Here is a 27,531-nt window from a genome sequence, read left to right as displayed (position 1 = left end):
GTAACAGTTCCATGACACTGTCACAGGCACAATAAAACCCTATGTACAATCTTGTGCAAACAGAAACTTTCATAACTTCATTCATGTTAGCAAAGTTGAAGTGGGAAGATTAGAATTAGTTTACATCTACATAACTGTCTGATGTTTTGTTTTGTTTTTTTCCATCTTCATCAAAGCATAGGGAGTCTGCTGTGGCATATTTCTTACCATTGTTATTGACAAACTACGTTGGTTCTCTTGCAGGAGATGGAAAACGTGGCTTCCCCTCGATCACCTGAGCCCCCTGGGTCTGATGGTCCTGAACTCATGGCCAACAAAAGGTAACGTTAGAATCTTCTTCTTTCATTGTTTTTGAGGGTATGATAAGATTGTTTCCCATTCAGTGCAATGTGAGGTAGAAGAACAGAAGCAAAGGATCAATATGTGAACCAACAATATTTTATTACAGGGAAACTTCTTGAATAGAAAAATCTACTGTAGCTGGACACCAGTGGCTCATGCCTGTAATCTGAGCTACACAGGAGGCTGAGATCTGGTTCAGAGCCAGACAGAGCAGGCAAATCTGAGACACTTGTCTCTGAATAAATAGTGGGGCGTGGTGGGGGGGGCAGTCAGGGGGGTATAGAGGTATGGCTTACGTGGTTAGAGCCAGCCTTGAGAGAATGTAAGGCCCTGAGTACTATCCAAAAAAAAAAGTAAAAAGAAGGGTTGGAAAGGGAGGGGAAGGACTAGTACCATTAAAAACACAGGCCTGAACTGGTCACCAGAGTCTCACACCTGTTATTCTAGCTACTCAGGAGGCTGAGATCTGAGAATTGAGGTTTGAAGCCAGCCTGGGCAGGAAAGTCTATAAGACTCTTTTATCTCCCTAAACCATTCAAAAAAAAAAAAAAGCTGGAAGTGGCACTGTGGCTCAAGTGGTAGAAACTATCCTTGAGCCAAAGAAGGTCAGGAACAGCACCCAGGCCCTGAGTTCAAGTCCTAGGACCAGCATACACACACAGAAAACTTACTTATGTGCTTGTTTCAACCTCTAGTTTGTTTTGTTTTGGTTTGGGTTTTTTTTTGGGGGGGGTTGTTAATTTTTATTTTCTAGTTTGTTTTTTGTTTCAATCTGTAAGAATTTTTGGTTTAGGTAGAGCTAGTCAACCCACTTTCAAAATAAATGAAATCATAATATGAATTAATATAAAACAAATGGACACTTATGGCTTTTTATTGTTGTTGTTGTTGTTTACAGCAAAGACAATGAGAAAGATGGCAAAGATACCCAGCATGGTGTGGTAAGTAGCTCACAAAACTATTCCAGGGATGGGACTGCTCCTACATTGTTGTGTGTGAATGTGGAATGTTACTAGCCTGTCAAAAAGAAGCAAGCAGATTAGTGATAGGAATATAGTCAGATAAAAAAGGTAAACACCAAAACTTGAAGATTCGTTTAGAAATTTGCTTTTTAAATTACTTTATTTGGTTGTTGTAAAGGTAAACTTTTAGGAGCATGGGGATTTCCCTTTAGATTTTTCCATAAAATAATATAAAAAGGCAAAGCTCCTGATTTGATTCTCCCATAGTTTAATGTATTTTTTTAACTGACGGATATACCACGTGTGGATTTTAAATAATTTTCCAATTAACATATATTCAGTTGGGGTTCCTTAATCCAACTTATTTTCTGCATTTTGTAAACAATCAAGAAAAATGTGGCTGGTGCCAGTGGCTCACTGCTGAAATTCCAGTTCCCCAGGAAGCTGAGATTGTGAAGAGTGAGGTTTGAAGCCAGCTGAGGCAGACAAATCTGAAGAGACTTATCTCCAGTTAACCAGCAAAAAAGCTAGAGGTGGAGCTGTGGCTCAAGTGGTAGAGCTCCAAGTTTGAGAGAAATAGCTGAGGGACAACGCCCAGGCCTTGAGTTCAAGCCTAAGAGTTCAAAAGAGAATGTGTGAGCTGCGGTTAGGGGGGTACTTTTGTTTGTGCAGCACTCACTTGGCTCACAAGTGAGGCCCTGGCTTCAATCTCCAGGACTCTCAAAGAAGAACGTGTTCAGGCCTTGTCCTGTGTATTCTATTAACCACAACAGAGCTGAGAGAAGGGGAGAGGGCTTCCTCTTTTTGACTTCACAGTCTCTGAGTCAATTCTTCCACATCTTATTTCCTATTCTTGTTTATTTCCTTCTTTCCTTTTCTGGGACCCAGGAACAAGCTGATAAGCTTTCCTGAATGGGTACTCTCGCTTAGCTTTTTCTACTCAAGGCTGGTTGCTCTAACCATTTGAGCCACACCTCCAGTTCCAGCTGTTTGTTAGCTAATTGGAGACAAGGGTCTCATGGACTTTTCTGCCTGCGCTGGTGCAAAACTGCAGTCCTCAGATCTCAGCCTCCTGAGTAGCTAGGATTACAGGCATGAGCACCGCACCCAGCTGGGAACCTTTTAACAAGATTGCGTTTCCTCGTGATCACTGTTATTTTTTCTGGCTTCATCTTCTCCTCGACTTCCTCTGCTCACAGCAAGCACCTCCTCCTCATGCCACTGGACATTATTTTAAGGAAGGCCACTTTGCCAGCCTCCTGGAGCGCTCTCCTCAGTTAGCTCCTTTGATGCTTGTTATCTCTTATGCCATCCAAGGAAATAGAAAGACCTTTGTGGGAGAACGTCATGATAGTAACTCAGAATTTCCAGTGGCATCCGAGCTACATTCATGCTGGGCTCAGCTTGCCTAACTCTCTGGTGGACAGGTTCTGTAGCAGTGGGTGAATCGCTGGGAAGGAATCTTACATCCTTCTCCCACGTGTAACGTCCAATTCTCCAATGTCCAATCCAAATACAGACACCAGTCCCTGCCCAGCCCACAGCTGGCCCTCCTGGAGTGTCCACTATTCATAGTCACGATCGTGTCCATCAGAGGATAAAATTAGAGGTGAGGTCAATGTAGACTAAGCCCTGAGGAGAGGAAAAAAAGATATCACTTCACGAGATTGGAATTATTTCCAAGGTGAAGACATGTGTTTGTTTCACTAAATATATGTGACTGTTATCCGTGAAAGATCTGTATGTTGTTTTTAAAGTTCTTTGCGTTGTTTCCGGGTATCTTCATTTCTTACTTTTTCTTTTTAATCTTACTGTTTCTCTGTGTCGTACCTTTCCATATCGGTAGCACTTTCTAAACCTCTGTGCACCACCCACATTGAAATCTCGCTTCCCAGTAATGCAGAAATGATCTCAAAATTTCGGAGATTAAACAAGAAAAAAATATGCTGCACTGTAGAATTCAGGAATTGGTTTTAGCTAACACTTGCTTCGTTTTCGAGTTTCTTACCGCATTAGGTTCAGATGGCAGAATTGCCATGTCCACTGTGACCAGCTAAAATAATTTCTCTGATTTCATTTTATAACTGAGAGAAATTTTATTCTCACTAACATTGTCCTTCAAGTTTTTGTGTTTTGTTTTTTCCTCTTGTAAACTTTCAGACTCCTAAGATGACAGCAAATGGCAACCACAGAGAAAGCCCGGTGTCTGCTTTCTCCCTGCAAGTCCTCTTAGAGGTCTGCTCCCTCACATGGGCAGAAAGGCAGAAGGTTGGGTTGAGTAGAGTTGGGAGGCAAAGGCAGGCACAACACTGACTTTATTTGTTAAACAATCTATGTATTTTGTATTTTGTCTGAAGACATGTGTGGAAATAGACTATGACCTTCTCTCCTGGCTGTTTAGCTATGTAACTAATCTCATCCACAGCCTGTGGAATCCTTCGCGGCCTTGCGCATCCCCACCCACCCATTCCTCTTTATTGTATGGTTCTAATTAAAATATGTTCAGGGCCAAACCACAACAAATAAAAAACAAGTTAACAGTCACTTCACAATAGCACAAAGGAAAGCCCGGAGTCTTTGGATGGGTTTTGGAAGGATGGATATTGTGGTGAGCTGTTCCATCTGGGTTGTAGGAAATGAGGTAAAATAAGGAATTGCCCAGCGCACGTTTCCTGTGCATGCAGACTTGGGCATTCTTAGACTGCTGTTGTGCTCTCAGATTTTGTTATTGTTGTTGTTTGATTTTTGTTTTCTTTACAGTACTGGGGGTTTAATTCAGGGGCTTACACTGGAACTTTTTTGTCTTTGAGTTATTTGGGGGTTAAGGTCTCATGATTATGCCCAGCTACTCTAAGCTGCTATCCTTTAAAAAAAAAAAAAAAGAATCAGCCATTGAACTTGAACTCAGGGGCTGGGCACTGTCCCTGAGCGTTTTCACTTAAGGCTAGCACCCTACCTCTTTGAGCCACGGCTTCACTTCCAGTTTTCTGATGGTTAATTAGAGATCAAGAATTTCACAGACTTTTCCTGCCTGAGTTGGCCTTGAACCATGATCTTCAGATCTCAGCAGATCTCTTGAGTAGCTAGGATTACAGGTATGATGGGGCTGGGAAGGTGGCTCAGTGGTAGAGCACTTGCCTTGCATGCCTGAGGCCCTGGGTTCGATTCCCCAGCACCACATAAGCAAAAAGAAAAAAGCCAGAAGTGGCGCTGTGGCTCAAGTGGTAGAGCGCTAGCCTTGAGCTGAAGAGCTGAGGGACAGCGCCCAGGCCCAGAGTTCAGACCCACGACAGGAGGTTCCCCCCCCCAAAAAAAGAAAGAAAGCTAGGATTACAGGTATGAGCCACCAGCGCCCGGCAGCTTTCCTCCTGTTTATATTTCCCACTTGGTTGGGATGACAAGCATTCACCACCATTCACCACTCTGCATGATTTGTTTGTTGAAACAGGTTCCTGCTAATTTTTTTTGCCCAAGCTGCCTCTGAACAAAAATCTTCCTGATGTAGGATGACAGGCGTGAACCCCATCGAATGGCTGTGCTTTCATTTTTAAATTCTTAATGACTTCATGTATCCAAAAGAACAGTCAACCCTACAACCAACAATATACATCAATATACATTCTCTCTGACTCTCTGTCTCTGTCTCTCTCTCTCTCTCTTCCTCCCCCCCCCAAAGATAAGGTCTTACTACATAGCCCAGGCTAGTTTTGACTTTGTCTCAAGCTGGGATCATGTGCTACCACACATGACATACTGTGCATTCTAAAAGATACCATTGAAAATACATCTTGTTCTGCTTCCAACAAGATTTATGTCTCCTGCTCCCAATTTAATTCCTTCTGATAAGTAATTTTCTATTGTGGAAATGCTTTATGCCTCATATAAAATCCAAAGTTCTCCAACAACAGCCTTACAATGAATCTCTTTGTCAAGGAAGCAAAGCAAATACAGCAACATGGGCGGATATAACATTATCTGAGAGATCATTTTTTATGTCCGAATTATAAGGTCAATGAAGTGTTAAATTCTTTGAGGATATTTTTACGTTCTTCATGCTTTCTAAGCCCACTGCTTAGAAGCTTAGAAGCATACCTTTGATAACAAACAAGACATTCATCATAAGCAGAAGACCATTTCCCTTTTCTTATTCTGCTCTAAAAAGCAGCACCTTTCAATCAAGACTGAGAATTAAATTAGCTATGACAAGACTCAACTGCAAGCTTTTATTTGCTCTGAGATTTCTGAAACAGTGCCATCAATAATCACCAAAACACCAGAGGGCTTTGTAGTTCACATGGCTTTTGGAAACTTGTTCTGTCCATTTTCCTTTATTGTCAGGCCAAACAGCAAATGTTTATGGTTCCATGAAGGTTCTTCAGTTAGCAGTGACTTTCCTCTGTACAAACTGTATTTTCTGGAATAGTCTTCTTCTTGCCTCTCTGGCTCTAAAAAACATGCAAGCCACTCGTCCATATATCCTGTTCAGAAAGTGAGAAAAGGGAATGGAACAAATATTCACCAACTCCCTGAAGTCAGGGAAAGGGCTAGATGAACAAAGTCTCATGATAGGACAGCTGGACAGGGACTCGTCTTGGCAGAGAACATACTGAGCGACGACCAGCTGAGGGCTTCTTGACCTGCAGGTGGAATCTGGCCTGAGCTCTGGATTAGCTGAGCTGTCCGTGTTGTTCTTCTAACTCACGCCATGCTGGCACCCATATGTTCAATGTCTGAATTCCACACTGAACCCCGTATCTTGGTTGATTCTGAATTCTGGCACCTAGAACTTAGTGAATATCCAATGAGCATTTGTCAAATAAATATGTGAACAGAAAAATGAGGAAAAGTAGAAATATATATAGCATTTCTTTTGTTATTACTCAAGGCTATATGTTTGGGGGCTTCATTTCTCTTCCCCCCCCCCAATTTGAGCCTCACAAACCAAGACTTGTTTCTATACTCAAAGCAAGACTAGAAGTCCTGGAGCTTGGAAAGCTGGGATTAATTCATCTCTACCTTCCAAATCCCTCCTTCCCTGCCTACCATTATGATGATCTCTCTAAAAGCCAAAAGGTATATTTCAACACACCAACATTTAGTGTATCTATATATGGGTGCTATTCTTTTTTAATTAAATACTAAAAATTGTTACTATAAAGGTAGTGTACAGAGGGCTTACCATTTCCTAAGTCAGGTAATGAGTACATTTCTTTTTAGACAATGTCACCCCTTCCATTGCTTTCTCCTAGTTTTGAGGGTTACCATTCTTGACAAGGTTTTGGCTTGTGACCCCACACCTGAGCCCACATGACCCTCCTGTAACCCCAGCCAAGAAATGATGGCATGACCAAGCAGGCTAGAACTTGGGTCTCTAGATTCTAGAAACAGCACGTTTTCAAGCAACCTCAGGGTTGCTTGTCAGGGCCAACTAGTCAGGACCCAGTGTGCCTACAGGCACAGCTGCAAGTCAACTTAGGTCCACATGAAAACGGATCCTCGCGAGGTCCGGTATGGTGCACCACCACCACCACCTGCTTACAGTGGCTTAGCCTTGACTGGACAGTTGCAGTTCTGAAACCCTCCGTCGTTGAATAAGGCTGCTGTGTTCTGCGTGTTCCTCCTGCCAAGGGCTTCCTTTCTCACTTACTTCACTTTATCAGGAAGATCTGCCCTGGCCACTCAGTGTAAACCAAGACACCAGGACCCCAGGCACCCACATCCACCTTCCCTTATTCTATGCTTCTCCATATTTCTTTATTAACTGTCCTGTTCGTGTATGACTCATTGGGGCACATTATTATTTTATCCACTGAAATTCCCCCAGGGTCTTAACAAAAAAAAAAAAAAAAAAAAAACTTTCAGGCATGTGTTAGTTACTAAAAAAGAAAAATCCTTTGAATTAATGGGTACATTTTGTCTTTGTGTCTCTAGTCTCTGACATATAAGAGGCAGTGCACTGTGTGTGTGTGTGTGTGTGTGTGTGTGTGTGTGTGTGTGTGACATACGCACGCATGCACACACACTGATACTGGGGCTTGAACTTGGGACCTCCCACTCACACTTGGCTTTTTCACTTAAAGCTGGTGCTCTACCACTTGAGCCACAGCTCTACTTCCAGTTTTTTTTGCTTGTTAGGTACAGATGAGTATTGGGTTTGCCTGCTTGGGCTGGTTTCAAACCAGGATCTGTGAATCTCGGACTCCTGGGAAGCTAGGATTACAGATGTGAGCCACCGGTACCCAGGAGCAGCACTATTCCATATAGCAGATTGATATAGTAAAGAATACAGAATTCTTAGCCCAGTATGAGAGCTGTCAGAGCCGTGGATCTGCTCTCTGACATCCTTGTCACCTTCATCTGCCATCTTCCCTTCTCATCTTAAGGGCATAGCCACACTAAACCCTTCTCTCTCTATAGTCAGGATAGGTGTCAGGCCCCCCTGCCTATCCTCACCTTTGCCTCTCCGCTTCCTTCTCATCCATAGCTCTTCCCACCCATGCCGGCTGCCCTCAAGTCAAAATTGCTCCTACTGATCAATTACAGGCTCTCCTTATTGCAGATTCCTTTGCATGTCTCTGTTTGTTGATAGGTTTCCATGATGTATCTAAAACTCTGAGCCACGCTGTGGTTCTTTAGCTCCTTCTACCTGTAATTCCAGCCAGCCTTCCTATCTCGCGCTCCTCGGGCTGGCAGGTTTGAAGCCTGGCAGTGGCTTGCTCATTCATCTTCATGTGGTGTCACCTCACAGCAGAGAGACCCATGGCTTCCGTTTGTGTCCTGTGCTCCAGGCACCAGGCCAGAGGCTTTGCTCCCCTTCTCGTATCTCCACAAGAACCTTTCCAAGATTGCTATCACCCCATGACATTTGAGAGATGAGTTGATAGAGCTTCCGGGAAGGGAAACAGCTCGGGCAATCTTCAAGCCCGTCTGCCTGTCAACAGCACCCGCATCCCCAGGTCCTTCCCAAGGCATCGCAGTTACAGTGACCTGGTATTGATGCAACTCGTGCAGAAAATACCCGAGTTTAAAAATAAAATCACACGGGTTCTGGGGCTGGGAAGGTGGCTCAGTGGTAGAGTGCTCGCCTTGCATGCCTGAGGTCCTGGGTTCGATTCCTCAGCACCACATAAGCGAAAAGAAAAAAGCCGGAAGTGGTGCTGTGGCTCAAGTGGTAGAGCACTCGCCTTGAGCTGAAGAGCTGAGGAACAGTGCCCAGGCCCAGAGTTCAGGCCCCACGACCAGACCCAAAAAACAAACAAACAAACAAAAAATCACACGGTTTCTATTCTTCCCTATTTTGATGTTTCTGAATGTAATAAGACTTAATAAACTTTTGTTGCGAACTATTTATTTACTCCCCTCCTCTCTCCTTTCTTCCTCCCTTCTCCCTTCCTCCCTCTTTCCCCTGCTTCTCCTCTTCCTCTTTTTCTTTTCCTTTTCTCTGTCTCTGTCTCTGACCTTGTCTGTCTGTCTGTCTGTCTGTCTGTCTGTCTGTCTGTCTCTCTCTCTCTCTCTCTCTCTCACACACACACACACACACACACACATTGGTGACTGGTTGACCCTGTAACTTTTAAAAAGCTAAATATCAGATTTGGGCATTTAGCCCATGTACACTTTGGATTCAGTTTAAGGGGCAAGTGCTTCTTTGTGACATAAATGCATTGTGTGTGTGTGTGTGTGTGTGTGTGTGTGTGTGTTGTTGTTGTTGTTGTTGTTGTTGTTGTTGTTGATGATGATGATGATGATGATGATTTTCTTAAATAGACCTCATTTTTAGAGTGTCTTAAAACCCCAGATTTACTTCACAGTTTTGTACATCATCATGGCCTGATTGATGCTTCCTTTTGGTCCCCAGTGTAGAAAAAAAAAAGAAAGAAAGAAACCAGTTCTGTAGGATCATTTCAGGGAAATATAATAGTAAAAGCGCTGTCTATTCCCTGGTGATTTCAAAGTGGGTTGGATAGCTATTCAAAGTAGCTGGAAGTCTTAAATAGCACTTTATTTTAAGCATCAGAACATTGCTTCTGCATTTACAAATTCACTTATAACTTCCAGATGTTCTTCGTTTCTTTTATAATTAATGAGAGTACATTTGCTAAAAATAAATTTCTATTTGCTTGCAAAGAAAATCTCACATCCAGATCTGTGCCACTTGAGAAATACATTTGTGAATAAACACTTTTTTAAGAAAGACATTTGCTTGTAATTTTATAAGAGCAAGAAGAGTGTCAATAGCATAGTTTACAAGAGTGGGACAGTAAAAAGACAATTTCTGTGCCAAAATCTGAATATCAGTGCTGTTTCCGCACACACGTGCGTGCACACACACACATGCGCACACACTTGCACACACAGCTAGAATATTAGCCTTTGGGGAGAGCTCTCCCTTTGTCAAATGTAGGTGCCACTAGTGAGCAAAAACAAATGTAGCTGAGTATTTAGTATTCAGAGTAGAATGAAGAGGGAGGGGGGTGGAAATAAGTGACAGTTGTGTATTTGTAGGATATAATAAATTATGTATCACTGACTTGCCAGCTCTTGGTTTTTTACTCAAAAAAAAGAAAGAAAGAAAAAGAAAGAAAGAAAGAGAAGAGAGAGAAAGAAAGAAAGAAAGAAAGAAAGAAAGAAAGAAAGAAAGAAAGAAAGAAAGAAAGAAAGAAAGAAAAAAGAAAAAAAGAAAAAAAAACCTTCACTCTCTGTGTAATTTTGCCTCATTCCCAGAATGTATGTTACTTACTTCTGGCTGAGATGCCAACCCCCCCACACACACACACACATACACCCGTGCTGTTTGAATTTGCACAACAACACTGCTTTAATACACACACCTCCTCCCAGCTTCTCCAAAAATAGAGAAAATAGCCACAGGAAATCGGGGAATGTGCAGGTAGACCCCTTCTTAATTGATCTATGGGGGGGGCGGGAAATGTCCTCCAGGTGGCCTCTGTCCCTCCCTGCCTTGCAGGACTGTTTACCTAAGGGGCACAGAAGCCTGCAGGGAAAAGACACCAGGCTGCTGGCCCCAGCCCTAGCAACAGAGGCAGCCCGGGTTTTGTTGTTGTTTACAGTCTAAGGAGCTATGCTCCTTTAAGGGAACACAAACTCCTCTCCCTCCTTCCTGGGCCCAGTCAGTAATCAAGGGGACAGACAGCTGCCTGCAGCTCTCAGGAACAGCCCAAGAAATCCTCTCTCTCTCTCTCTCTCTCTCTCTCTCTCTCTCTCTCTCTCTCTCTCTCTCTCTCTCTCTCTCTCTCTCTCTCTCTCTCTCTCTCTCTCTCTCAGTTAAAGGCACGCAGATGGACAGTGGCCTTTCGCAGCAGAGCGGCCAGCTAGTATCCGTGTCCCCAGGGCATGGAGCCGGGGTTGTGACTGAGCCGGGGGCAGAGGCGGCCGTGGCCGGGAAGGTTTCCTCCTGCAGAAGGCGCGGAGGCGCTGCCGTCCTGCTGGGGCTGTGGTGAACGTTTTGCTGTTGGGGGAACCTTGTGTCTCTTCCTGCAGAGCGCCAGCATGAAGATCCAGGAGCATCCCAGTATCCCGGACTCGAAGCAGCCGAGGACGGCCACCGACGCCGACGGCCCCCCGCAGGAGAGCTTTGTCTCCGAGGTTCCCCCGCTGGACCTGCCCGCGCTGTGTGACCAGAAGAGCTGGGAAGGTAGGCGATCGCCGCCGCCGCCACCACCATGGAGTGGGGTGGGGGAGAAGGCAGATGGAAGGAAGCACAGATGGAGCGTGGAATTGTGTGCCCGTGGGGCTGCGAGTGAGATCCATGCATGCAGAAGTAACTGCTTTCCGGGGGGGACCCCCCCCCATCCCTCCACCTGGCACAGGAATACAGGAATGTGTCACTTTAAATGCTGCTGGGAGTGAGGGGTAGTTGGGGACAGGAAAAAAACGTGTGTGTCCTGTGTTACCTCGCAGTCTTTTTGTGTTCTGTGACTCACCTGGAGCTCAGCATAGGACAGGGGGCAAGGGGCAGAGAGGCTCTTCCTCTTTGCCCCTGGGCCTCCTCCTCTGCCCAAGGCTCTTCAAAGCCTGCCACCCACCACCGTCATTCAACCTTCTGATTTTGTTTCGCTCCCCCCCCCCCCATAAAGAGGTTTGGGGTCGGCTTTGTCTGTGGGATTCTTCCTATGGAACCCTTTCGCGTTTAGAACTCAAGGTAACAAACTTGAGGGGTCTGCTTAGCAAATATTGAATATCAAGGCTTTCTACCCAAAACCTGTCACTCAAGGCTGGGCATTGGTTCGTTGTTGTTTTCCCTGGAGACTTTGAGGAAGAAGAGGGTGCCTGGGCCCCGTGGTCTCAGGGGAATGGGGCAAGAGTTTGATCAATACTTGCTCTCTTTCATTACCTCACCTCTGTGTGGGGGCACCAAGACTCTGAACCTGTGCGGGTGAATAAAACAATAAACCCAGGGGGTGCCAACCACAGAGAAGCTGGATTTCTGATTTTAGTATAATAGGGCGACTTTGCACAATGACTTAGCAGAGTACCACAACTCTGAAAATCTCAGTTGTTTTCACTGTCTTCCGTCCCTCCCTTCTCCTCTTTTTTTTTCTTTTCTATTTTAACGGGAGTTGTACTCTTTATACTAACTTAGATGAAGGATCCAAAGGTGCCTGCAAAGTCCTTCAGATGAAGAAGTAACCCTGTTAAACTCTTGGGCATACAGATCCTTAGTGAGAACAGACTGGTTTTATTCCAGCTCTTTCTCCTCTAAGGAACCTGTTCTGGTTCTTTTCATATAATTAGACAGTGGTTCTGAGATTTGTTTTTATCAGATTAATCCAGCTCACAGTGCATGTATTGAAGTAGGGGGAAACATGTTTGTCTTGCTTTTTTGTTTTGTTTATATATATATACATTTATTGTCTTTAAATACATGTAAAAGGGGTCTCAACTCAACATACCTTGCTTTTTTTGTTAATTTAACTAATATATTATTGGGAATTGTTTGGTTCTTGATATATTTCTGGGAATGGCTTGGTTCTTTTTTTCATCTTTGCATACTTTAAAATAATCATATGTGTTTTTAATCCATATCTTAAAAGTATCCTGCTTGGTAAGGGGCCAAAAGAAAGTGTTTCATGTAATCACTGCTGCCCAGATGAAAGTTAAGAAGGAAAAATAATAATTAAAAAAAGAACAGTAATGGAAATTAATGCTGTATTTGAGTTTTAGTGATAGGGTCTGCAAGTGTGCAAGAAAGCTTGAGATAAAAATTAAGATTTGGAGTCTGAAATCAAAGCAAGCACATTTGCCTCCTGCCCCCCTCCCCCCCACACACATAGACTGTTTGGTCATTGTTATGTCACTTAATTATGAATTTACAGTGTTTCCCAGCACATTCAGAGAAGCAAATAGAAAGCTGAAAATTCTCTCCAGCATGGCTAAAAGCCAATTTTTAGTTTTCTAAACACAATTTTATAACTTTCTCTCCCAGATAAATAATAATAAGGTAAACAAGCTGGCCTGTTATTTTGGAAATCCAGATAGAATGTTTTCAGAAACATTATTAGTGGCAAAATATGTTCCATTCTAAATAGACTGTGGGAATATGAATTTTGTTATCCATATAATTTATGAATTCTCTGACTTTTTATTGTCAGTTAACTGAATTCGTTGTTAAACGTGTCTATCTTAAAAATCTGCATGGATTTCAAGGCCATCTTAACCATTTGCTTTCTTTTTTAACCTTTCAAATGGCAATATGGCAGCAGTATATCTGTAGGTATGTTCTACATAAAAGGAATTTCTGAAAATGAAAGCAGTGTTTGGTCACTAAAAGATTGTTCCTTTTACAGCTTAGTAACAAACAAAATGATGGCTCTCCAATAAGAAATAAATGTGGCCCTAATTTAAGCTGTGCATGTGAAGCCAGGGCAACAAAACATATAAATGAAGGTAATAATTACCCAAACCTTATAAACCAATGACCTGCTGGAAGCCACTGTTTGAGGAAGCCCTCTGTTCCCTGCCCCCTGCTCTTCCCTGTCCCCATATCATGGCTCAGACTTGCAGTGATGTGGAATCACAGATTATCTATCAACTGAGTTAGAATGTGGTGAGCTGCCTGGGGGTGAGATCCCAGAGGATGGAAACCATGCTGTCTGCCTTCTGGGGTCAATGTCAAGAAAACGTGTGTGTGTGTGTGTGTGTGTGTGTGTGTGTGTGTGTGTGTGTGTTGTGTGCATGCATATGCATCTAATACATGATATATTTAACATATAATTTAACATATAAATCATATACTGAATGTATGCTTTCTGTAATAGTTCATAATCTGTAGCTATTTTTTAGGGTATGTTATGTCTACAGGACATGACTGTCATTGTTATTCCTAGGATTTTCACTTTGCAAAGCTAAATGAATATACAAATCACATGTGCAACTCTGTGGTGGGAAGTTCTGTGTAGTTGCAGAATGAGAATAACCTCAAGAAGCCTTTTTTTTTTTTTGCCAGTCCTGGGGCTTGAACTCAGGACATAGACACTGTTCCTGAGCTTTTGCTCAATGCTAACATTCTACCACTTGAGCCACAGCACCACTTCTGGATTTTTCTGTTTATGTGGTGCTGAGGAATCAAACCACCCAGGGCTTCGTGCATGCTAGGCAAGCATTCTGTCACTAAGCCACATTCCCAGCCCAATGAAGAAGCCAATTTGTATTGATTTGGGGGAGGTGTTATTTCTGAAAGTACTGGAGTTAATAAACATTCACCTCTTCTTTCTTTGTGAAAGTTTTAAATGCTATTTATTATCGATTCATTTATTTATTTATCTAAGAGGAGGTCTTGCCTTGTAGCCCAGTCTGACCTCAAACTCTTGATCCTCCTGCTTCAGTCTCCCAGGTACTGGGATTATAAATATACATCACGATGCCCAGTTAAAAGTCATAAAAATACTTAACATCTCAGTCATCATTGGCTGTATCTAGATAATTACTTTGGAAAAGAAATTCTTCTAACAAACCATAAGAAGAAAAGGATTGCACAAGTTCCTTCGGTTGAACTCTTCTGTCAAATATGAGCCTCATGGAGGTAAAATGAGGATTTAAAGTAGAGTTTCCTGATTTCTAGCTGAATGAAGCTCCAGAGTAATGAGGTTTAGGCATCCAGGCAGCGGTAGATCCAAGTGGTTCAGAGCCAGACTCCTGGGTTCCAGTGCTTGCCTTGCCACTTCACCAGTCTTCTGCACCTTTAAGGAAGTATAACAAGAACAGGTAGATCATGGTACTAGCTTGCTTGCTAAGGAATACTTGTGGGAATTCAATGTTAAAATGTGCCAACTGTTGCACACAGTGTGGCTGCATGGTAAGCACTTCTATGATTGTCATTGCCTTCCACAAATACCTAGAGTTTGAGGAAAAATCAGCTTCTCTTGAACTTGAGCCCATTCTGTGTAATGACCATGGATGGTCCAAACACCGAAGATGACTTAGTAACGACCCAGCCCTCCATGGCTATTCCTAGGGTATACCACCCACACTACCCCCCTGACTCTGACGGTGTGTTAGACTCAGGGCTGAGAATGCTGGGCCTGGGTCAGGCCTTCTTCATACCTTTGTCCTAAATATACAAGGGCTAGAAGACAGGTAAGGTAGTGAATTAGTAACGAATTAAGCAACTACCTCAAAATGTGCACATTCATGGATCAAGGTCAGCTCTGGTGGAGATGTTCTCTCATTGGTTAAAGTCCTCAGCCCTGTTCACTTACACACACTTGCCAGTGATTTCAGTCAAGCTCTCCAGAATCTGCTACTAAATTTGCAGATTGGGCAAAGCCAATAGATGAAGCAAGGATTATATTTAGGTCTGATAAAGCTGGCTACTAGAGTTCATTCTAAATCTGGTAACTTTCCAAGACTGTTTGAACAACTTAAATAGCACTACTGTTGTTCTAAGGTTCAACTTTGGAACACTAGAAAATAAAAATTAAATAAATAAATAAAATTATAGGAGATCCTACAAGGGCTGGGATGTAGCTCAGTGGCAAAATGTCCTGGGTTCGATCCCAAGTACCAAAAAAGAAAAGACCAAAAAAAAAATTCCTCTAAGAAAGGAGCCAGACCTCAACAGAGTCTCTGGGAAGGGAGATGGACAGGCATCTTGCCAGGCAGTTATGGGTGCAAATAACATAGCAGAAGTGCAGCATGGAAAACCTCAGCTCCCTTAATTCCATGCAGAGTTCTTAGAAATAAGTCAGCTCAATCACAGTCTTCTTTTCTATGGTACATGGTTCCAGCATTTCCTCTAAGCACTGTGTCCATATCTCAATGACTACACTGCCATTACTGAGAGATGTGGTTCCTCTTGCTACAGTGCGTTTCCTTTGTTTCCCTGGGTACTAAAGTATCTATATAAGAACTCCCCCAGGACCTATTTTTTTATCACTTAGATAGCAGGAATATAGCTTTTATCTGTGTTATTTCTGACCTGCTGTGATGTCAGCTGACCTGCCTGGATAGATTAATTTTTAATCGAGAAATATGTCATAATTATGTTTGTAGTTCATCATGACAAGGCATGCCACTACCAAGGAATTCTAGTCTAGAGTTGACAAAAAGCAAAATCACTGACCCAAGGAACTCTGGTCTCAATAGGAAAGTACACTTAAATGGAACTTCAGCAGAGCAATCCATTTGAAACCTCAGATATTTTTTGTTTTTGCTTTAAGTAATTTTCTTGTAATATCTTTGTTTTATTGCCCTAGAGTTACTGATTAAGATGTCAAACAATTGGACATTATTTACCACGTTGCCCTATGCAAATCTTACTCAATTTTTTAGGTGTGAATCAACTATTCATATATAAGCTAACCTTATATTCTTAGATCATTTCAAACTAAAATGTAGAGGTAATGGTTCTTTAGTTATATTGAATGAAGTTCTGTCTCTATAACTTTGTTGAATAGGATTTTTAAATTATAAGAGAGTAACAGGAAAGTAACAGGGAGGAGAGAAATCATAAGTATTTCATATTGCAGAAGCACGAACTATTTTACTCCTGTTCGTCCTGATGACTAATAATGAAATATTCTTTCTTATTGTCTTCAAAGTTGCAACTCATAGTGGTTTTACATACCACATAAAATGAATATGAAAATGAAGTCTTGCTGGGAGTCTCATGCCTGTAATCCAAGCTACTTTGGAAGCAGAGATCTGACAAATCTATGAGACTTTTATTTTCAATTAACAACAAAAAGCTAGGAGTGGAGCTGTGGCTCAAGTGGTAGAGCAGCACCAGCCTTGAGCTTTGAAGTCAGGCAAGAGCACAGGACCTTGAGTTCAAATCCCAGTATCAGCACCAAAAAAAAAAGGAAGAGGAGAAGGAGGAAGAAGAGGAAGATGAAGAGGAGAAGGAGGAGGACAAGGAGAAGCAGGAGGAGGAAGGAGGGGGAGGAGGAAAGAGGGGGAATAGGAGGAGGAAGAAGAAGAAAAGAAAATTCTTTTGCCCACCTTGATGATTTAATTAGGAAAATGTCACTTCTGGGGCTGGGATTTTTGCACCTAGGCACTGTATGCCTCTGGTGGTGACACTGGGAAAAGAGTGTATTTGTTCCTCGTGTCCTTGAGGTGTTGGGTCCAAAAGGAAGCTACAGAATGGAGCTGTGTTAACAAACAAGAAAATTGATAGATGGCCACCAAGGTCCAATCATAACTGAGTTCCGTGATTGGCATTTTATAATGAACTCAAACTCACAGTTGATTGGTGACATCCCTCTCTTGGCCACATGCTTAAAAATGGTAAAGATTAATGATAACATTGTGAAGGAGATATTCTGCTAGATTCAGATACACCAAAGGGCTGAGGATTTAAGGTTCTCAGATCGTTTCTTTTCTTAATGAGTAGAAATGTCAAACTAGCCAGGACACCCTCATGCCAATATCAACATGAGACTTTGTTTTGCCAAAGCCCTCTGTCCCCATAAAATTTCTTGCCCTTCCCCCTAGTTGTTTTGCTGTAAGGTTATTACTGGCTGCATGGCTGTTGGACCCAGCCGGAGCCTTCCTCTGTCTCCTCTTCTGTCCAGGCTGAGTTTTGTCCTTACAGAAAGCGACTGCTGTCTTAAGAAATGGAAGATGAAATCTGATCAGCTCAGCACTTCCATTTTTGGCAACTGTATTTTTACTTTTGTTCAGGGATTACTTTCCACTCACCCTCTCCTAACCTCTCAGTCCATTTCTCCCTCTTTTTATGTTGGCAAAGCTGAGCTGTTCAGATCTAAGCCCTCCCACTTAGCAGAAGATGGATGGCATTTGGTGCAAGCGCTGAGATGTCACATGATTCTCCTCACGTCCTCTCCTCAACTTCCTGAGCTTCAACACACACGAATCATGTCTGGAACACACTTGCACTTTTCAAAGTATTGAAAAGTTATCTGTGTTCCCAGATAACTTGGGTTCTTTTACATACTGAACCTCCTTTCACATGAAGCAATTTTTTTTAATGTGCCTCTCTTCTCTATTTTGCTGTGGTTTCTTCACAGTTTTCATGAAAGACCCAGCACTTGCAAAATGGAAGCACTGATCTGGAGGCAAGGGACCACGTTTCAGAGCTAGCACTTGCTATGGATTAACTTTTGCTGTCATCTGCTAGGGGATCCCCTGGTTCTCAGGCCCACCTACACTCCAGATCACCTGGAAAGCTTTTACGTGTGGGGTTGTGTGTCTCTGTGTCTGTCAGCCAGGCACAGCCGGACCTTCACTAAACATCCTGCTCACCTGGGTGGAGTAGAGCTGAGTATGGGTGTTTCCCTGTGAGACTATAATGAGAGAAATCGTGGATTATGAATGAGGCTACTCCTAGCTCTAGATTTTTAAAAAAGAGCCAGATCTCTAGATAAAAAGAGAACCAGGTCTTCCTAGATAAAAAGCCTATGTAAGAAATAATAAACTCATTTAAGGTAAGTTTATACATTTTATAGTTTCATGGCTGAAGGAGCAGCTGACAGTTTCATGATTCAGAATATTAAAATCCCAGAATTGAAAAACAATAGGCAAATTTCAGCCTTATGTAACTGACTAACCCACAAGTACATTTAAAGCTTAACTTTTTTTCAATGCAGAGTATTCTAAATAGAATACTGTACATCCTTGAGACTTACCTTTAAATTCTTTTCAGTGATTTTTTTAATAAGGTGGAGGGACTTAGAAATAAATATCAAGGAGGGCCTGACAGTTAATTGAATGAACATTACCCTTCTCCCTCCCAAATGACAGGTCGGGATTGTTGAAAATCTCTTTTTTTTTGGCGGGGAGGTGTCCGGTCGTGGGGCCTTGAACTCTGGGCCTGGGCCCTGTCCCTCAGCTCTTCAGCTCAAGGCTAGCGCTCTACCACGTGAGCCACAGCGCCACTTCCGGCTTTTTTCCTTTATGCTTATGTGGTGCTGAGGAATTGAACCCAGGGCCTCAGGCATGCAAGGCAAGCGCTCTACCCCTGAGCCACCTTCCCAGCCCTGTTGAAAATCTCTTATCCAGCCTGGGCCTCTGGAGCATGTTGTTTTTTGTTCCCCTTCTCTTTGGACTTACTATGTTCTCTCCCTAACTGTATTCCTAAGGCACTGCTGCAATTCCAAGTGCAAAACAATGAATCAGAACCAGGGCTAATCCCAATCACTAAGCACAAGCACAGGAAACAGCTTAGTGAAGGACTGAAGTGCAAGTTGTGAACCCTCAATTGGCTCTCACAAAGCAAATGTGATGGCTAAGTCATTTTAATGCCAGCCATGGTACCAAATGCCTCTCTTTTCTTTTCAGCAATAGCTAATGTGTAAAAGTTTTCATCACTGACCTGCTGGCCCTGCTCCTTCCAACCCATTCATCAGAGCATTCATAGCAATTTTTTTTGGTTTTGTTTTTGTTTTGTCTGTCGTGGGGCTTGAACTCTGGGCCTGGGCGCTGTCCCTCAGCTCTTCAGCTCAAGGCTAGCGCTCTACCGCTTGAGCCACAGCACCACTTCCGGTTTTTCTGGTGGCTAATTGGAAATAGGATTCTCACAGACTTTCCTGGCTTTGAGTCATGATCCTCATATCTGGATAGCTGGGATTACAGGCATGAGCCACCAGCGCCCAGCTCATAGCAAATTCTTTTTTGAGAGCAAGTAAGAATAGAGATAAAATGTAGAGAATGTATACAATGTGATCATTTTAATCTGTCCCTGGTATCTAAAATGCAGATCCATTCGGTATACAACTTCTAAAAGCATTCGGGAACAGTAATTCCCAAACCGGTGTTGCCACTGATTGAGATATGTTTTACTTATCAATTGATTTGTTGAATTAAAACCCCTTTGTACTTAAAGATAATAATAAAGCCAGACACCAGTGCCTCACACCTGTAATCCTAGCTACTCAAGAGGCTGAGAGCTAAGGAGCTTAAAGCCAACTGGGGCAGGAAAGCCTGTGAGACTTTATCTATGATTATCCACCAAAAAGCTGGAAGTAGAGCTGTGTCTCAAGAGGTAGAGTGCCAGCTCAGGGACATCACCCAGGCCCTGAGCTGAAGCCCCAGGACCTACACACGCAAACACAAAAAGATAATAACAATGTGAACAATGTTGATCTCTTTTTGCCATTTTTTTCCCAGAGCCTGTCCCTACCTTTTCCTCGTGGCAGCGGGAGCACGTGGACTCTGACGAAGCCCGCCTCTCCCCCCAGGCTGGACGCCTGATTCACCAACTTCTAGACGAAGACAGTGACCCCATGCTCTCCCCTCGCTTCTACGCCTATGGGCAGAGCAGGCAATACCTGGATGACACAGAAGTGCCTCCATCTCCCCCCAATTCCCACTCTTTCATGAGGTAGGTGGATATGGGCTGTTAGTAAGCAAATGAGTCATGCCCACGAACTGAGGAGAAAATAGAGATGGTGCTGATAGCTGGGGACTTTGTAAAAACAAAACAAAAAAAAACAACATTTACCCAAATGTTTACAAACAAGACCACACCAAAGCTACCAGCACAACTATGTTTATTGCAGCATTATTTACCATAGCTAAGATATGGAACCAACCCAGATGCCCTCAGTAGATGAATGGATCAAGAAAATGTGGTATATATACACAATGGAATTCTATGCCTCCATCAGAATGAATGACATTGCCTATTTGTTAGGAAATGGAAAGGCTTGGAAAAAATTATTTTAAGTGAAGTAAGCCAGGCCCAAAGAAACATAGGTCCCATGGTTTCCCTTATTTGCAATATCTAGTATATGTCTGAGTCAAGCAGAAAAGGTCAGATAAGTTGATGTTAGGGAAATGAACCCTAAGATATGTATTCAAATGTTTTTTTTTCTTTCATGTGATTGTTTCTAAGACATTTATAAGATTATTTCTTTGTTGCTTTGTATGTCCCTCCCCCACAGTATAACCCCTGCTTTCACTGTATTTGATATTGGTATAATTTGTGGAGGGGAAGGAGAAAAACAAATCATTTAAATAGGGATACAGGTGGGCCCATTGCAACAATGAGATGTACAAGTCGTTATGTCGAAAACGAATTTTACAACTTTGGGGCGGGGGAAGAGGGGGCAGGGAGGATTGGGTGGGGAGGTGGGGGGAGGATGGGAAGGGATGGGAAGGGGAAACAAAGGAGAGGCTACAATGTTTGATAAGAAATATGCTCATTATCTTGCCCATGTAATTGTAACCCCTCTGTACAGTATTTTCACAATAAAAAAAAATGTCATTCAAAAAAAAAAAACCCAACATTTAAATTGGAGTCTATGCAGGAACACCGCTGAAATTTTCCGTCCTAGTAGGCTCTTTTTGTGGCTTTCCAGGTGAACCACAGCCCAACTGCAACACTGTGCTCAGATTCCCATTCCCATTGCTTTCCTGAGTTCCTTAGATCTTTTACATTAGGCCTGTCTTTGTTAATTGTAAATGTGAGTACAGAAAGGCTAGGGGCACTTTGCAGGTGGGACAGACAGAGCTCAAAGTCGCTCCTTTTCTTTGGGAGGATGGTCGGGAGCCATGTTGATGCTCTTCCCCTGGTCGCGCATCACATCCTGCGTCCACTCCCCAAAGCGTCTCCCAGACACCAGGGATTGTTTATGGGAGGAGCTGACCTAGGTTGTGCCCCTCACAGGCGAAGAAGCTCCTCCCTGGGGTCCTACGATGATGAGCAGGAAGACCTGACACCCGCCCAGCTCACCCGAAGGATTCAGAGCCTAAAAAAGAAGATCCGCAAGTTTGAGGACCGATTTGAAGAAGAGAGGAAATACAGAGTAAGTGTCCCCACTGAACCCCCTGTTCCTCCTGGCTCCTGGCATGCCAGCATGTCAGTGACTCAGAGAAGTGACCAGAGTTAAGGGACACTTTGAGGGAATCTCAAAACAAAAGACAACCCAGACACTAATGTAATCCTAGCTTCTCAGGAGGCTGAGATCTAAGGATCAAGGTTCAAAGAAGCCAGCCCAGGCAGGAAGGCCCGTGAGACTTATTCTGAATTAACCAGCAAAAAGCTGGAAATAGAGGTATGGCTCAAGTGTATAGCAGCAGCCTTGAGTTCACACCTAAGTGGCACCTGCGTGTTGTAAATGTGAGCAGGAATGGGAAAAAGCAGTGGATGAAATCTTTGTTTTGGCTCAAATTTAGTTCAAGATCATCTTCTAAACTTTCCTTAGTGCTGATCTCATTGTACTTTCAGCTCTATTCTAGCGCTTTCCACTAGGGGGGCTAGAAGTCATGTTTCATGGTTTCAGTATTTTCTGCTACATTAGCCAGACAGGCTTTTGTAGATTTCCCACCAAAAAAAAAAAAAAGAAAAAGAAAAAAAATAGCAAGAGCTGGGTACTGGTGGTTCATGCTTATAATACTAGCTACTCAGGAGACTGAGATCAGAAGGATCATGGTTCAAAGCCAGCCTTTGAACCATTTAAGTCAGTGAGACTCTTATCTCCAATTAACCACCAAAAAAAAAAAAAAGTTGGCTTAAATGGTAGAGCACTAGACTTGAGCAAAAACGCTCAGAGACAGCACCGAGGCCCTGAGTTCAAGCCCTGGGACCAGCACCAAACAAACAGATGGAAAGAGGATTATGTTCTTCATAGATGTCCATCCATACTCAGAAAGATCCAGTATTTTTCCTCTAAGGAATCCTTCCAATTCATCAACTATAATGCGCCATAATGAAGAATGACGAAAAACAAAGTTTACTCTGCTGAATCTTGATGAATTTCTTAGTCTGAATGGACTCCACTTTGACTTCCTGATTAATTAAAAAAAGCAAAGAAACAAAAACCAGATCATCACCCTACCTTCCTCTGAAAGCATTGACTCTCCCTTTTCAGCCTTCCCACAGTGACAAAGCAGCCAATCCCGAGGTTCTCAAGTGGACGAATGACCTTGCCAAATTCCGGAAACAACTCAAAGGTAAGCACCCACGCTCCAGCTCTGTGACGTAGCCTCCGCGCAGCCAGCCGGGCGCTCGACCCGCAGCCTCGGGTCTCACTGAGTACCACTGATGGGGTCTTGCAGGGACCCCTTTCATCAGGACCTCCTCCTGGACCTCCTTAGTGTCTGGGTCACAGGACAGCTGAATCTGCTGTGATCCCAATTCCACAGCATTCCTCCATCCCCTCCGCTCAGGAAGAGGCTGGTGGCTCAGGTCATCATTCCTGAAGCACCTGTTTATTCTAAAGCTGTGTCCTCAGCAGACATGTAGACCCAGAGACAAATCTGTGAAAAGTTTGACCTCTGTCCCTCAAATAGCTTGTGTCATGTAAAAGAGAATCTTACCAACAACTAGATAGTATATAAAGTGAAAACATTTCAAAATGATGTGCGTCATCCAGGAAAACTCGCCCAGTTATAGATGAGCTCATCACATACCTCCGTGCGTAAGGAAGTAAGCGATGGGAAAGAATCTACCCAGGCGGAGAACATCATCCAAGGCTGAGGGAGCCACAGCACAGGTGTGAAGGAGCTAACGCTTTCTCAGGAATTAGGGTTTGGGAAACGGTCCAGATCATCCAGGAAAACATTACCATTATTTTGGGTTTTACATAATGACTCAAGGATTTCCACTGATATTATAATTAGATACTCTCTGAAGAAGAAAAAAAAGATATGGCTAAGCAGTTATTGGCATCACAGAAAAGCAATTTGGGCTCATCAGGAATCAGTTCTCATATCTCTCTACCCCCCCCAAATCACCTCCCCTAGATTCAAAACTAAAGATCTCGGAGGAGGACCTCACCCCCAAGATGCGGCAACGAAGCAACACGCTCCCCAAGAGTTTCGGCTCCCAACTGGAAAAAGAAGACGAGAAGAAGCAGGAGCTGGTGGATAAAGCCCTCAAACCCAGTGTGGAAGTCACGCTAGAGTGTATTCAGCGGAAGCTACAGGAAAAGCGAGCAGAAAGCAGCCGTCCTGAGGACATTAAGGTGTGAGGATTCTCTTGAAGGTCCCTGGAGACCTCCTGGTCCTAGAAACACAGGACAGGGGTGCCACACAAATCCCCCTGGATACATGATGCTTTCTTAAACCTCCCGCTCATCTAGAGGTGTTCTGTTGTTGTCTACAGATGGAAAGCAGACAGTTCTAGGGGACAAACTGCACAATGAACTCCCTGAGGTTAATCATAGATGGTGTTAACCTGGCGAAGGTTAGAGACAAATCTGCTGCAGGGCCCTGGAAGTTCTAACTCTAGCCATTTCTGGGGCTGTTCAGCGCTGCCCCTTGTATCTTGAAAGCCTGATTTCCTGAGTCTTTGCAGCATGCCTTGGCCTTGGCTACCACAGGGGAGTTGCAGGCGTGTGGTTCTGACTGCTGCATTGGCCATGTACTAGCAGGAGGTCAGGAGGTGCTCACTCCTAAGTGAGCTTTCGAAAGAGCCAGGGAGAGCTCAGACGCTTTTCAACATCGGCTTAGTGGGGTTGTTTAACGCAAAAATAAGTCGGAATGTTCACAAATGTTTCACACGTCTTTCACGACTCATCCTCATGTTTATACAGGATATGACCAAAGACCAGATTGCTAATGAGAAAGTGGCTCTGCAGAAAGCGCTGCTGTATTACGAAAGCATCCATGGACGGCCGGTACGTGATGCCCTGGATTTTCTGATTGGGAAACAGATTTAGAAATGGATTTGCGACATTCAGTATCCAGTAGATGGGACTCCCTAGTGTTTGCTTTCTTTGTATGTAAAATAAAGAAGGCTTAGTTTGTATTTACACTCTATCTACACTTTTGGAAGGCTTCAACCATGAGAGGGTTCTGTTAGCTAGTAGACACTAAACTGCAATTAAATTAGTGGAAATTTTACCTAAAATTAAGTCACTGGTATCTTATTGAGGGGACCAGAAGAAGTGAAGGGGAGAGTATAGAATGCACAGTAGGAAGACTTCCCTGTCCCAGGTCTGCCCCAAAAGTTGTGGATGGCTCATGTTGGCCAATGAACTCAGTCTCTTTGAAAGGCAGGTGCAGGCCCTGTTTGTTTATGAAAGGTTTTCAGGTGCGCTCAGAATGAACAGTGTGAAGTGTCCACAACATGGCTCTGCCTTTTCAATAAGGCAGTGAGCATGTGAGGGGGTTTGTTACTCTGTAAGCATTTGGTGTAAGCTCCCAGGGACAGGGGAACGAGATAGGCCTCCACTGTCTTCTTTGAGGACCTCTGACCAGACATTCTTGCATTCTTCCTGCGGGTTACTCTCCGCAGCCCTCCCTTCAGAATGTTGTCAAGAGCACAACAAAGCACAGCCCTTCGAAGCAGCAAGGACGTTCAAGTTCACAGATTCACAGATAAGATTTTAATAGAACCAAAAAAAGCACAGTATTCTTCTCCAGCCTCAAAACTCTGAAGTAGATGTAGACTTTTTAATCTAAAATATACTCTTTTGTATAAAAAAAAAAAAACCTCCAGAATGATTTACTAGGACTGAGGATTTCACCCAGGGTCTTTGTGTGTGGGTGTGTGGGTGTGAATCCTCAGGGCCTGGATGCTGTCCCTGAGCTATTTTGTTCAAGGCTACAGTTCTATCATTTGATCCACAGTTCCACTTCTGGTTGTTTAGTGGTTAACTGGAGATAAGAATCTCACAGACTTCCCTACTTAGCCTGGTTTCAAACTGTGATCCTCAGATCTCAGCCTCTTGAGTCGCTAGCATTACAAGTGTGATCCACTTATACCCAGCTGAACCTCGCACTTTAACTGCTAGGCCAGTATGCCACCACTGAGCTCCACCCCCAGGTGCTAGGATGAAGGCCTGTGAAGGCAATGGATTCTGGGTATTGTCCACCTAAAGGTGAATCTAATCGTCATATCTAGGGCAAGCCCTGTCACGCAGCCCAGATGCAGCGACTATCTGCAGACCGGATCCGCCACTGCACTTCGCTGCTGAATACATCAGGTTTAAACTGTTTTCTTTTTTTTAGAAAATGCTGGAACTGACGATGATTGATTTTGCGGGCCTGTCCTTGCAGTGGAAAAATACTGGCTCTCTGGGATAATGGTCATGTTTCAGCCAAATTTTGTTTCGGATTTTTGAAAGGCATTGAAGCAAATAGTTAGATGATGGAGAGCTCAGATACGTGGTGAAATCTGATCCTTCTCTGCTCGAGTATTCAGGGAACATTCAGAGAATACTGCAGCAGAACTGAACTCCAGTAGAACTGAACTCCGTAAACACAGGGGAACTCGTTTGCCACCGCAGGCTCAGGATGCTAAGTATGGAGCTTGTAGCCATAAGGCAGAGTTCAGTGATACCTTAGTTTTTGTTGTTTTGTTTTGTTTTTGCCAGTACTGGGGCTTGAACTCAGGGCCTGGGTGCCATCATTTAGCTTTTTCACTCACAGCTGGCGCTCAACCAGTTGAACCACAGCTCAGTTAATTGGGGAGATAAGAGTCTCACAAACTTTCCTGCCCAGGCTAGCTTCGAACCATGATCCTTAGATCTCAACCTCCCTGAGTAACTAGGATGACAGTCATGAGTCACCCTGACACCTGGTATTTTCCTCCTTGTATGTTCTTCTTTTCTCTGCGTGGATCCCAGCTATGACATTGATATACTCTTTGAAGAGCTTCCTGCCTACAGCTTCCAAGGGCTCCCCAGCTGCCTTCTGGATTGATTTGAGCTCAGCTTGTATTCTGTTGTAGTAGTTACTCCAGGCTGGACAGATTCTCTCCTTCCACTTGGACCAAGGCCACGTGCAGACACTGAGCCTTGGAGTCACAGGCCTAGAATGGGGCCAGCTTTGTGGCTTTAGAGTTCTTGGAACCTCTAGGACCCTCAGGGGCTTTGTTTATAGAGTAGATGGCTGTTGTGAGTTGTCATGGAAATTAAGATATTACAGACACACACACACAGACATTCACTTGTATGTTTACCTGTAGGATGTCTGGTACTGCAGAAGTGGGGCCACGTGGCTTTGAGGCTTGCACAGTAATTGATAGTTTTGACTTCTGTTGCAATTATAAGTTTTACTCTCTGCAGCCTCGTTCTGATTAAATTACTACATTGGGACCAAAACTGTGCCCTTTTACTCTCTTATCCTTGGGACTATGAGATGTTCATTCTTCTTCCTGCCTTGTACCCTTTGAGCTGAGCCTGGTGATTGTAACATCTCACAGGGCAGGGAACAGATGCTTGAGGAAATAAGAGAGCTGAACATTCATTGCTGCGCCCAGGCCAGACTCTGCCTGTGTCTGAACCATGATTCTGTAACCACCTTGGGAAAAGCAGAGTTCACTTGATCCCTGGCCAGGCTGCAAAGCAAAGGGAGCCTTTCATTCTTAGATCTGTGGTATTGCTGTAAACCCTAGACTATAAATATCATTTGGATAATACTCTTTGTAGATAAAAATATATGCACATACAAGTCCCTCATGGATTGTGCCAATCTACAGATTCTGGTTTAAAAGGTATTAGCCATCAGAATTACAGGCCAAAACATTATGTGCTGTTCATGCACTGTAGATGGACACATGTGAAATACATGCATATCATTCCTTACCGGTTATTATTAAAGTGTACTTTTCAACACTTAAGGGTGTCACCAAAAGACTATGTTACAGAGAAATACAACTAATAACTATAGCTCAGCATGTTATTTCAGTGTACATTACATTTTGATAGTAAGCGTGGAGGAAGAGAGAACAGGTCAGTTGACTAGAACTGCTGGGTTCTTTTTGAGTCTTTTCCTCATTAGCATAATATAATTCTGTGTTTCAAAACCATGGGGACTGACCCAACAATGAACAGATCCAGCTTTGCATTTAAATAGA

At 43.4% G+C, this 27,531-nt stretch overlaps 1 protein-coding gene across 5 annotated transcripts in view; it reads left to right on the top strand.

Annotated features, from left to right (window-relative positions):
• Positions 1 to 27,531, top strand: part of Fam13a (family with sequence similarity 13 member A) — a 191,163-nt gene that overhangs the window by 148,652 nt on the left and 14,980 nt on the right. For all 5 annotated transcript variants that reach the window (XM_070022269.1, XM_070022271.1, XM_070022270.1 and 2 more), the window contains 8 exons: positions 244 to 320; positions 1,241 to 1,283; positions 10,806 to 10,959; positions 19,893 to 20,106; positions 21,394 to 21,532; positions 22,598 to 22,679; positions 23,472 to 23,692; positions 24,263 to 24,346. In XM_070022269.1, coding sequence (XP_069878370.1) covers positions 244 to 320; positions 1,241 to 1,283; positions 10,806 to 10,959; positions 19,893 to 20,106; positions 21,394 to 21,532; positions 22,598 to 22,679; positions 23,472 to 23,692; positions 24,263 to 24,346 — 1,014 coding nt within the window. The remainder of the gene's footprint in view (positions 1 to 243; positions 321 to 1,240; positions 1,284 to 10,805; positions 10,960 to 19,892; positions 20,107 to 21,393; positions 21,533 to 22,597; positions 22,680 to 23,471; positions 23,693 to 24,262; positions 24,347 to 27,531) is intronic.

This window comes from Dipodomys merriami, unplaced genomic scaffold (assembly GCF_024711535.1).
Source record: "Dipodomys merriami isolate MVZ:Mamm:240054 unplaced genomic scaffold, mDipMer1.0.p SCAF_15, whole genome shotgun sequence".
In the NCBI taxonomy this organism is placed as follows: Eukaryota; Metazoa; Chordata; class Mammalia; order Rodentia; family Heteromyidae; genus Dipodomys; species Dipodomys merriami.
This window is presented reverse-complemented; position numbering and strand designations above follow the sequence as displayed.